The sequence below is a fragment of the Coregonus lavaretus genome, assembly GCF_964263955.1.
Source record: "Coregonus lavaretus genome assembly, chromosome: 16".
Taxonomy (NCBI): domain Eukaryota; kingdom Metazoa; phylum Chordata; class Actinopteri; order Salmoniformes; family Salmonidae; genus Coregonus; species Coregonus lavaretus.
In genome coordinates, this window is record NC_140003.1 from 796,785 (window position 1) to 809,542 (window position 12,758).

At 43.3% G+C, this 12,758-nt stretch overlaps 1 protein-coding gene across 3 annotated transcripts in view; it reads left to right on the top strand.

The window, feature by feature from the left end:
- LOC311143712 (E3 ubiquitin-protein ligase MYCBP2-like) overlaps positions 1-12,758 on the top strand; it is a 316,497-nt gene that overhangs the window by 273,602 nt on the left and 30,137 nt on the right. For 2 of the 3 annotated variants that reach the window (XM_084179581.1, XM_084179582.1), the window contains exons 66-74: positions 422-646; positions 778-843; positions 1,476-1,715; positions 1,803-1,892; positions 2,043-2,123; positions 2,324-2,590; positions 6,636-6,919; positions 8,094-8,310; positions 8,969-9,070. In XM_084179581.1, coding sequence (XP_084035707.1) covers positions 422-646; positions 778-843; positions 1,476-1,715; positions 1,803-1,892; positions 2,043-2,123; positions 2,324-2,590; positions 6,636-6,919; positions 8,094-8,310; positions 8,969-9,070 — 1,572 coding nt within the window. Of the gene's footprint in view, positions 1-388; positions 647-777; positions 844-1,475; positions 1,716-1,802; positions 1,893-2,042; positions 2,124-2,323; positions 2,591-6,635; positions 6,920-8,093; positions 8,311-8,968; positions 9,071-12,758 lie in introns of all 3 variants that reach the window. The other variant, XM_084179580.1, reaches the window with a different exon arrangement.

Here is a 12,758-nt window from a genome sequence, read left to right on the forward strand (position 1 = left end):
TGAAAGCGGGTAGAGAAGAGACTAGGTGAGTCAGGTACCACAGATGCTGTCTGAGACCCAAGTGCAGACCAACACAACAGTCCAACTGATACCTGAGTCGTGTTCATTAGGGAATGCAACAGAATTATTTTTAAAACTTTTCTTATTTGTTAAGTCCAGGTATTCCCTCCTTTTTTCAGTCTGCTTTCTTCCGTTAAGTGCCTAAAGAACATGACCCTGGACCTTCTTTATTGATGAAATTATTACTTTTATATTGGACTAGGTTTAGGAGTAACAACATTGTAATTTTTTTTATGTTATCCTCAATTATTTTAAATGTGTTGTATCCACTTGTGTGGCTGAAATGTTCATTTCTAAATTGTCCAATAAATCTTATTTATCTATATAGCTGGGAGGTGTTGAACATCATTTGACCTTCCAGGAGATGTGCCTGGTGACCTGTCTGAAGGACCTGACCAGCTTGGTGGACATCAAGACGTCCAGCCGTCCGGCCATGATTGGCAGCCTAACGGACGGCTCCACCGAGACCTTTTGGGAGTCGGGCGATGAGGACAAGAACAAGACCAAGAGCATCACCGTCAGCTGCGTCAAGGGCATCAACGCCTCCTACGTCACCGTGCACGTGGACAACTCCCGCGACATCGGGGTGAGTAGGGAGGGGTTGGAGGGACATAATACTCCAAAATCTAATTAGTCAGATGCCACAATCTAAGATTAATGGAAAAACTGGCTGTGTTTATTGATATTAAAGCCGCTCTTCGCTGTCTAACTCCACAGAACAAAGTCACCTCCATGACGTTCCTGTGTGGCAAAGCCGTGGAGGACCTCTGCAGAATCAAACAGGTTTGGCCTCTTATTTTTAATTTTAAAAAATACATTAAAAAAATTCCGCAAATTATGAAAGTGAAGGAGAGTGATTCATTGAATGGGACACAGACATAGGAGCAGTTTGATTCATATCCACGCTAACACACACTGAATATGTATATGTATTTATTATGGATCTCTTCCTGGGCTCCAGCGAAATTAAGGCAGTTCTACAATTTTTAAAACATTACAATACATTCATAACAGATTTCACAACACATTAACACATATGTGCTGCAGGCCATGGCCTTACCGCCAGACCAGCCCCAAGCATCTGAGTGGGTAGGTTGTGTGAATAAGGAAAGGACTCAATTAATCACCCTAAGATGTGCCTCTGGTTAAAAGTAGGTCACTACATGTATTGCACTACTATTTGGGAAGTGAAGTGAGATACAGCCTAATATAGCTAACTACTATACTACAGGATATGGCAAACTTACAGCAATTGAAGCCCTTCTGTACAATGTGTATTGTAATTTACTGTATGTAAATAACATCTGTTTTAAAAAGAAGGAACAAAGGGAAAGCGGTACTAAACATTTTGGTTCACCTCGGCGTCAACACAACCTTCACTCACCAATCCCTTCCTTCTCCCCACCTCTCTCCAGATCGACCTCGACTCGCGTCACATGGGCTGGGTGACCAGCGAGGTTCCTGGGGGAGACCACCATGTGATCAAGGTGGAGCTGAAGGGGCCCGAGAACACGCTGCGGGTGCGCCAAGTCAAGGTGTTGGGCTGGAAGGAGGGCGAGAGCATTAAGATCGCGGGGCAGATCTCGGCCAGCGTGGCCCAACAGAAGAACTGCGAGGCCGAGACGCTCCGCGTGTTCCGCCTCATCACCTCACAGGTCGGTTCACCTGACAATCAATTGCACTATGGGATCAAAATGTTAATGTTTTCTTTCACTTTAGATCTAAGTGTGTTGTGTGTGTAGGTGTTTGGGAAGCTGATCTGCGGAGATGCTGAGCCCACCCCTGAACAGGAGGAGAAGAACCTGCTGTCATCACCAGAGGGAGAGGACAAGGTAAGGGGTCATACTGTATACCAGGGATTCCCAACCTTTTTCACCCACCCCCCTATTTCACACTTGAATTGTTTTTGCAAATAAAGACAAAAAACAACATTGGATATGATAAATATTGTTGTTTATGTGTTATTGTTTACCTGTCATCAGGCGCCTTCAGATGCAGACCTGAAGGAACACATGGTGGGCATAATTTTCAGCCGGAGCAAGCTGACCAACCTGCAGAAACAGGTCAGCAGTCTCTTACCTCACAACCTATGGAATACCTGGCCAATAAAGTGCAATTAACTACAATATACAATAATCCTCTGTAGCAGGCTTTGAGGGACCGGGTTCAAGCCCCTGACTCTGCTTACCCTCTTCATGTTATCTTCACACTTGAAATTGACTTCATATCCCTCTCTCGCTTTCCTCTCCCTTCCCCCTTCCAGGTGTGCGCCCACATCGTCCAGGCCATTCGCATGGAGGCGACCCGGGTGCGTGAGGAATGGGAGCACGCTATCTCCAGCAAGGAAAACGCCAACTCGCAGCCCAGCGACGACGACGCCTCCTCGGACGCCTACTGCTTCGAGTTGCTCTCCATGGTGCTGGCGCTGAGCGGCTCCAACGTGGGCCGCCAATACCTGGCCCAGCAGCTGACACTGATGCAGGACCTGTTCTCGCTGCTGCACACGGCCTCGCCGCGTGTCCAGAGACAGGTGGGCAGGGTTAATTTCGTCGACAAAGTATTCGTCAAATACCTATTTTTCAGTGGCAATTGACGAGACTATAACTGACTAAATAGACCCAGCAAAAAATACTTTTCATTTCTGTTGATTAAAACGAGACGATACGAAATTATCTCTGTGACTAAAATCGGACTACTAAGTGGACTGGACAAGAGTTTTTGAGAGATGGAGGGCATTTCAGTGTTAAGCATAATGAATATTAGCAGCACAGATGTGCAGCACAGTTCTGTTCAGCAGTGGGAAGGACGCGCCACACCCGGCACACGCAGCCTAGCCTACATCAGCTGGTGAGCTGCCTGGGAGCAAGCGATGAGTGTGGGCAGACAGGCTCCGCTCCGGCTCCGCTTCCGATTATACACATCGCGCAGGAGACTTTCTTGCTTCCCCATAGCTAACCAGTCACCACCAGCCTTCTAGTTATATACCCTTTGCCTGGTTAAGAAAAACAAGCTACTTTACGAAATGAAAAACAACGGCAGCATTACGTTTAATAGTAAAACAATAGTCTAGCAATGTTTTCTCACCGTTGAGTATAGAAACGTTTTTGATTTTGTAGTCTCACTCAACCCTCGCACTTTCACCACTGCATTTCATTGCTAGGTTCTGTAGCCGACGTACTAGCCAAGTCTCCCTCTTTTCCTCAGAGAAAACAGCTTGATTCTATCCATTGCCATTCAAAAGATATAATACCGGCGCTATGTTTTTTTTTTTCTATTGTTCATTGGCAGGCCGGACTTTACATTCATAAAGTAAATCGCGGGCCGTTCTAAAACTAGACTACTTGCGGACCGGACCGTTAACCATTTGTTTAGGGGTACACCTTGTTCAGTCACGTTACCTCATTAGCTAGCTATAGCTAACAACCTGGGGCGTGTTCAGCAGGATGCAGCGTTTATGAACATTCAGATATAAATATGTTAGGTAGAAGAAACATGCCTCTAAAGGCGTCAGCATGCTTCTGTTCAGCCGGCTCCTAGCGAACCGGACGAGTCCCTTAAAATAATTTCGCTTGGAAAACTAGAAAAAGCTGCAATAGTGCTGTTTGTCCATATTGAGACTTCCTCAAAAGAGTCAGAATTAATCAAAAATAACTCAAGAAATCTGTCATTAGTTTTGATTTTTTTGCCGAGGAGATCTTAGTCGCACAATATGCTTACATTTACATTTTAGTCATTTAGCAGATACTTTTATCCAGAGCGACTTACAGTTAGTGAGTGCATACATTATTTTTTTATTTTTTCATATTTGCCCCCCGTGGGAATCGAACCCACAACCCTGGCGTTGCAAACGCCATGCTCTACCAACTCCCTCCCCTACCTTGGACGACACTGGGCCAATTGTGCGCCGCCCCATGGGTCTCCCGGTCGCGGCCGGCTATGACAGAGCCTGGATTCGAACCAGGTTCTCTAGTGGCACAGCTAGCACTGCGATGCAGTGCCTTAGACCACTGCGCCACTCGGGAGAGTGGCTGCTTTTCCTTCACTCTGCCATCCGACTCATCCCAAACCATCTCAATTGGGGTTGAGATCGGGGGATTGTGGAGTCCAGGTCATCTGATGCAGTACACCATCACTCTCCTTCTTGGTAAAATAGCCCTTACACAGCCTGGAGGTGTGTTGAGTCATTGTCCAGTTGAAAAACAAATTATAGTACCACTAAGCCCAAACCATAAGGGATGGCGTATCGCTGCAGAATGCTTACGTAGCCATGCTGGTTATTGTTATCTACACAATATCCCATAATGACAAAGCAAAAACTTGATTGGAGTCCACTTGTGGGAAATTCAATTGATTGGACATGATTTGGAAAGTGCATGTCAGAGCAAAAACCAAGCCATGAGGTCGAAGCAATTGTCCGTAGAGCTCTGAGACTGGATTGTGTCGAGGCACAGATCTGGGGAAGGGTACCAAAAAATGTCTGCGGCATTGAAGGTCCCGAAGAACACATTGGGTCTATCGTTCTTAAATGGAAGAAGTTTGGAACCACCAAGACTCTTCCTAGAGCTGGCCGCCCGGCTAAACTGAACAATCAGAGGGGAAGGGCCTTTGTCAGGGAGGTGACCAAGAACCTGATAGTCACTCTGACAGAGCTCCAGAGTTCCTCTGTGGAGATGCGAGAACCTTCCAAAAGGACAACCATCTCTGTAGCACTCCACCAATCAGTCTTTTATGGTAGAGTTGCCAGACGGAAGCCACTCCTCAGTAAAAGGCACATGAAAGCCCGCTTGGAGTTTGCCAAAAGACACCTTAAGACTCTCAGACCATGAGAAACAAAATTCTCTGGTCTGATGAAACCTAGATTGAACTCCTGAATGCCGAGCGTCACGTCTGGAGGAAACCTGGCACTATCCCTACTGTGAAGCATGGTGGTGGCAGCATCATGCTGTGGGTATGTTTTTCAGTGGCAGGGACTGGGAGACTAGTCAGGATCAAGGGAAAGATGAACAGAGCAAAGTACAGAGAGATCCTTGATGAAAACCTGCTCCATAGCGCTCAGGACCTCAGACTGGCGTGAAGGATCACCTTCCAACAGGACAACGACATTAAACACACAGCCAAGACAACGCAGGCGCAGTTTCGGGAAAATAGCTGTGCAGTGACGCTCCCCATCCAACCTGACATAGCTTGAGAGGATCTGCAGAGAAGAATGGGAGAAACTCCCCAAATACAGTTGTGCCAAGCTTGTAGCGTCATACCCAAGAAGACTCAAGGCTGTAATCGCAGCCAAAGGTGCTTCAACAAAGTACTGAGTAAAAGGTCTGAATACTTATGTAAATGTTATATTTCAAAAAATGTATATATACATTTGCAAAAATTTCTAAAACCCCTTTTTTGCTTTGTCATTATGGGGTATTGTGTGTAGATTGATGGGGGGGGGGGGGGGGACATTTTATCCATTGAAGAATAAGGCTGTAACATAACAAAATGTGGAAAAAGTGAAGAGGTCTGAATACTTTCCGAATGCACTGTATACACCTGGCACACCTACTCAATGACGAACCATGTGGTGCTGGTCCAGTCTGGTTTCCTGAATCATGACAATCTTAAGAGGAGCTGAACTCAAAAACGTATCTGGTTCAAAACAGCCTATGTGGCATCAGTATTAGTCATAAACAATTGTATTAGTTGCAAAGTTGGTAGAACTTTGGTCATGAAGTCAGTATATTCCAAAACTGATATTAGTGAGATTTAAAGATTCTAGGGGTACATAAGAGTTTTCTTGGATTTAGATTTCATCCTGCCCACATGTCCATGGCTGGCAGCCCCCGAATAACCAACCTTCAGCCTGCCCTTTTTCTTTACAGACAGCAGAGCTAACCAATTGAGGCATTAGCACACAGCATCTCGGGGCTCGTTTGATTTACGTAATTTGAGACAACGAACTAGAGGATCTCTATGAAAGCACCATTCTATCGGACAACTGCATTAAAAATGGGTCCAATGTAATTCAAATTCATAAAATAAACCACTGATTTGATCCATGTCGTCTTCTAAAGCAGCGAACATCGTCGCCAATGTTATGTTAAAAGAACGTCACTTTTTTTCTCCCAACTCAAACATCCTCACATTCATGATGTTAAAAGAACGTCACTTTTTTTTTATTTTACTCAAACATCCTCACATTCATGAGCTAACGTTAACATCACAAACAACTGTCATTAAAGATACGGAAATGCTCAGAGCTTGCGATTCTTGACCAATCAAATGTGCATTGTCATGCGGCGTCACCCGTTTGCTAAGCCATTGTTCAGGCGTACGGTGGCTGTTTGGGATATTTGAAGTCAAGAGGAACACACAACGGTAGGCTATTAGTGAACATAACACACTCACAACTCTTTTTGCTTCAGTAATGGTGAAAAAAAACGAGGCTAAATCAGTGAGTTCAACCCCCCTTTAACATCAGCAAAGCCAAAAGAGAATCTCTGCATGATGTACAGTATTATCACTCCAACCATTTGATAACATTGACCACATGGCTATCCATTCTCACCCTTCACCTGTCCCCTCTCTCCCAGGTGACCTCTCTCCTCCGTCGCGTCCTCCCCGAGGTGACGCCCGTGCGCCTGGCCAGCATCATCGGTGTCAAGGCCCTGCCGCCTGCCGATATCAGTGACATCATCCACTCGACCGAGAAGGGTGACTGGAACAAGCTTGGCATCCTGGACATGTTCCTAGGCTGCATCGCCAAGGCGCTCACCGTGCAGCTCAAGGCCAAGGGGACCACAATTTCCGGCACGGCGGGCATGGCGGCAGGCAAAGGCGTTACCACTGTCACGCTGCCCATGATCTTCAACTCCAGGTGAGACTACAACTTTGAGATGTACTCGGGTGAGGGTGGTGTCCCAAAACTAAGTCAAGATGTTTTGCGGTGGTGTGCCCTAACGACCCTGGTACTGTAAATGTAGCCCACCTGGATGGGTTATCTCTCAAAAACAATACATGACTTCGTCGACAAACATTTTTGAGATATTCTCAAACCAATTCTCATTTGTGGTTGTTTGTATATTGTTTTATCAGATGTGATTTCTCCTGATTCAACAAAAATTCCTGATTTTTCAATCAAATCTCAGTCAAATGTATTTATCAAATCAAATTGTATTTGTCACATGCGCCGAATACAACAGGTGTAGACCTTACAGTGAAATGCTTACTTACAAGCCCTTAACCAAGAATGCAGATTTAAGAAAGAATACCCCCAAAAAATAAGAAATAAAAGTAACAGATAATTAAAGAGCAGCAGTAAAATAACAATAGTAAGATAACAATAGCGAGGCTATATACAGGGGGGTACCAGCACAGAGTCAATGTGCGGGGGCACCGGTTAGTCGAGGTAATGGAGGTAATATGTACATGTAGGTAGAGTTATTAAAGTGACTATGCATAGATAATAAACAGAGTAGCAGCAGCGTAAAGTGGGAGGGGGGGGGGGGGGGGCAATGCAAATATAATATAATAATATATAATATGCCATTTAGCAGACGCTTTTATCCAAAGCGACTTACAGTCATGCGTGCATACATTTTTGTGTATGGGTGGTCCCGGGGATCGAACCCACTACCTTGGCGTTACATAGCTGTTCAGGAGTCTTATGGCTTGGGAGTAGAAGCTGTTTGGAAGCCTCTTGGACCTAGACTTGGCGCTCCGGTACCGCTTGCCGTGCGGTAGCAGAGAGAACAGTCTATGACTTGGGTGGCTGGAGTCTTTGAAAATTTCTAGGGCCTTCCTCTGACACTGCCTAGTATAGAGGTCCTGGATGGCAGGAAGCTTGGCCCCAGTGATGTACTGGACCGTACACACTACCTTCTGTATAACGCCCTTTATACATTTTACTAAAATCCTCTTCTATTCATACATCTCTGTAATTTACCTAACCCCTCAAAACCAATATACTCATTGTTTTGCTGATCAGATCTCTGTAGTATTATGTCCCATACTGAACACATTGGTCTAAAACTGCCTCTCTCCATGTGCAGCTACATACGCCGGGGGGAAAGCCACTGGTGGATGAAGGGATCAACTCCCCCTCAGATCGCTGAGATCATCATCAAGCTGGTCAAAGACATGGCTGCCGGACACCTGTCGGACGCCTGGTCTCGGGTGACAAAGAACGCCATCGCTGAGACCATCATCGCCCTCACCAAGATGGAGGAGGAGCATCGCTCGCCAGTCCGCTGCATCGCCACCACCCGGGTACGGCTGTTTTCATATCACGCTACCACAAGTGTGTGTGTGTATGTGCGAGTGTGCATGTCAGACCTTGGTTCAAATACTATTTTGATTACTTTGACATACATTTCAAAGTAAGTATTTGTGTGTGTGTATATATATATATATATATATATATATATATATATATATATATATTATTTTTTATTTTTTTATTAAATAGTATTTGAATATTGAAATGTGTTTGGAAATACACTTGGAAAGTATTGGCATGTATTTTAAATTTACAAATCAAATAAATACTACCATGCATTTGAACCCAGGTCCTAGGAGTATATGAAATAATGCATTTGGAAATAAGTATTTGAAAATATTTTCAAATAGTAGGCTGTTTATAGGACATTATTTAAAAATACTTTCAAATATTTCAGGCACTTTATTTGACAATACTCAATACACAGAAAGTAAGTAGCTATGTCAATAACAAATAATCGAAATGCACATGTATTTGAACCCAGGTCTGGTGTGTGGCTGAAATGTTTGCATGAACTGCGCTCTGTGTGTGTGTGTGTAGTGTGTGACGGATGTTTGTCTGTACACATGTGTTAGGTTAGTGTGTTTGAGTAAATTTGTTGGGATATTCTCCTTTGTCCTCTCTGTCCTCTCTCTCTCTGTACTGTAGTTGTGGCTGGCACTGGCCTCTCTGTGTGTGTTGGACCAGGATCATGTGGACAGGCTGTCCTCGGGCCGCTGGATGGGCAAAGACGGACAGCAGAAACAGATGGTAACTTGTCCAAATTAGCCTCATAGAACGTGCACTTTGGCAAAGCAATATTGCATTGTAACTTGTAACCAATAGAATCAGAGGCTCTTTTCAATTGTAACCTGTTGAGATAATGCATAAATTAATGGATTTAATTCATAGCACTCAAAAGCGTATTCCTTACAAATGCGATAATTTTAACATTTACATTCATAGGACTATATGGTAAATCAATTTTAATTAAATCACTTTTTGTCAGCATCCCTTTTGATTTAAACAAAACTTCCCATACGTGTTTGCCCATGGAAGAAGTGGTCAGAAAGTGACTTTTTGGACCTGAATGCCAAAACATTCAGGAGATAAAGGTGCTCAGTTGACCCATTTTGTATACCCCAGCATACCATATCACTGGAAAAGATAAACGGTTGAGTTTGATATCATTTAAAAGCTTACCAACAGTGTTGTCAAACTATTTGAGTATTTCTTAAAAATAAATTGCATATGTTGTAGCTTAGACCCTATTTCACATCATCTGAGGTTTTTGTATTTAGCCCGTCATCAGTTGAGACACAACATGCGCTTGAGTACAGGGTGGGTGTGATTTCAATCATAGAAATAGAATTCATAGAATGGACTTATCCCTTCAGACCACTGCAATTTAGCTGGTACACCAGTGAAAAGTAATTTACATTTTAACTTATAATTACTATCACAAAAATGACTGCAGGTCCATCCACCTTAGAATGTAAACTTAAATGGTAATGTCTATTATATTATGTATATTTATATGATTTCAATAGGTTTCCTATAGATGATTGACATTCTAATTTAAAATAACATACAGTACCTGTCAAAAGTTTGGACACACCTACTCATTCAAGGGTTTTTCTTTTTTTGTAAAACTATGTTCTACATTGTAGAATAATAGTGAAGACATCAAAATTATGAAATAACACATATGGAATCATGTAGGAACCAAAAAAGTGTTAAACAAATCAAAATATATTTTAGAATCTTCAAATAGCCACCCTTTGCCTTGATGACAGCTTTGCACACTCTTGGTATTCTCTCAACCAGCTTCACCTGGAATGCTTTTCCAACAGTCTTGAAGGAGTTCCCACATATTCTGAGCACTTGTTGGCTGCTTTTCCTTCACACTGCGGTCCGACTTATCCCAAACCATCTCAGTTGGGTTGAGATCGGGGGATTGTGGAGACCAGGTCATCTGATGGTCATCTCCATCACTCTCCTTCTTGGTAAAATAGCCCTTACACAGCCCGGAGGTGTGTTGGGTCGTTGTCCTGTTGAAAAACAAATGATAGTCCCACTAAGCCCAAACCAGATGGGATGGCGTATCGCTGCAGAATGCTGTGGTAGCCATGCTGGTTAAGTGTGCCTTGAATAAATCACAGACAGTGTCACCAGCAAAGCACCCCCACACCATAACACCACCTCCTCCATGCTTTACGGTGGGAAATAAACATGCAGAGATCATCCATTCACCACACCGCATCTCACAAAGACACGGCTGTTGGAACCAAAAATCTCAAATTTGGACTCCAGACCAAAGGACAAATTTCCACCGGTCTAATGTCCATTGCTTGTGTTTCAAGCAAGTCTCTTCTTCTTATTGGTGTCCTTTAGTAATGGTTTCTTTGCAGCAATTTGACCATGAAGGCCTGATTCACACAGTCTCCTCTGAACAGTTGATGTTGAGATGTGTCTGTGACTTGAACTCTGTGAAGCATTTATTTGGGCTGCAATTTCAGAGGTTGGTAACCTTAATGAACTTATCCTCAGCAGAGGTAACTCTGGGTCTTCCATTCCTGTGGCGTTCCTCATGAGAGCCAGTTTCATCATAGCACTTGATGGTTTTTGTGACTGCATTTGAAAAAAGTTCTTGACATTTTCCGTATTGACTGACCTTCATGTCCTAAAATAATGATGGACTGTCGTTTCTCATTGCTTATTTAAGCTGTTCTTGCCATAATATGGACTTGGCCTTTTACCAAATAGGGCTATATTCTCTATACCCCCCCTACCTTGTCACAACACAATTGATTGTCTCAAACGCATTAAGAAGGAAAGAAATTCCACAAATGTACTTTTAAGAAGGCACACCTGTTAATTGAAATGCATTTCAGGTGATTACCTCATGAAGCTGGTTGAGAGAATGCCAAGAGCGTGCAATGCTGTCATCAAGGCAAAGGGTGGCTATTTGAAGAATCTCAAATATAACATATATTTAGATTTGTTTAACACTTTTTTGGTTACTACATGATTCCAAATAAAATAAAGAAAAACACTTGAATGAGTAGGTGTGTCCAAACTTTCGACTGGTACTGTATATTCCCATTCAAGTCAACTTCCATTGAAGTCAATTGTCTTTATGGTACCATTTAAAAGTTGAAATTTTAATTGTATTGCCATTTTAGCACAATTATAAGCCAAAACATGATACCCACTCTGTGTTCAAGAGCATGATGTCTCAACCGATGCTGGGCACAACAAGTAATTGTCAAGTTCGCAACCCCCCACCTTGTCCATTGGTTGAGCATGTTGATCTGCCATGTACGGAGTACGCACGCACGGTTGCGCCTTTTCCCTAGTTGTCCGGTCGAGTGTGTATAGCTAGCTACCTAGTTTAAATATCAACACTACTGCCACAGCAGCGTAACATTTGATTAACACTTGATTTAGCCTACATCATCATCAATATTCGGTCTGGTTGGCAGATATGCTCAGCAGAGAGAGGCAGAAAGACATAGAAAGGTAAATCATGAATCAGTAAAAGAAATCAAGCTAGCTAACTAGCAGATTTACATCAGTCATCAACATCAATGATCAGCTGATAGCCCACCTTTTCCAGATGTCAATCATGTATTTAGGAGGCTCTGTAACTAGCTTGCTTACATAGGCCTATGCTAAAAAAAAAAAAAAAAAAACTTTAGCTACAGAGGCATTTAGTATGTTATGATTGTCGAGATATGAATTATGAAAGTAAAATAAAAATATGACCGACCAGCTCGATTCGGTCTGATTCTTTGTCTACACCCATTCAGCATCGTTCACACCCTCTTAAGCTTTAGCCCCACCCATCTCTTTAAGGATTCACATTTGAGGCCATGTACTAAACAACCAAAGATTTCAAGACTAAAGACTGGTTTATACAAATTTAATCTGGAGTGCCAGAGTGTGCTCTGGGCGTTCGTAAACTCAGAGCGTTGTCAGATTGTCCGTTCGTAAATTCAGAGCGTTTTGCTCTTGGAACGTTTAGAGCGCACACTGGACGCTCTGGTCGAGGAGTTAGAGTTGATCCGAGCGTTCTGACCCTAACAGCAGCAGTCAGGCACCCAAGCTAACTGGCTAACGTTGGCTAGCTTGCTAGCTGCTTCCAGACACAAATGAGAGAACAGCTCACTCTGACCATTTTACTCGCCCTAGCAGAGCTGGTTAGGCTGTTTTTATGTTATTCAGAGCGTTGGTGACTGAAACTGTGCTGCTGACAACAATTGAATTACGCTTTTTTGCTAACATTTACTGACACCAGCCATATTCAACGGGTGTTGAGCGTTTGTAAATTTGTCAGTTATTGTGCGCTCTCTCAGATGAGAGTGCTCTGAAATCGGATTAGATGTAGCAGTGACGTCATCTGTCTGTCTATCGACAGTTGTCGCAGTGACATCATGAACATTCTATTGAAATGGTT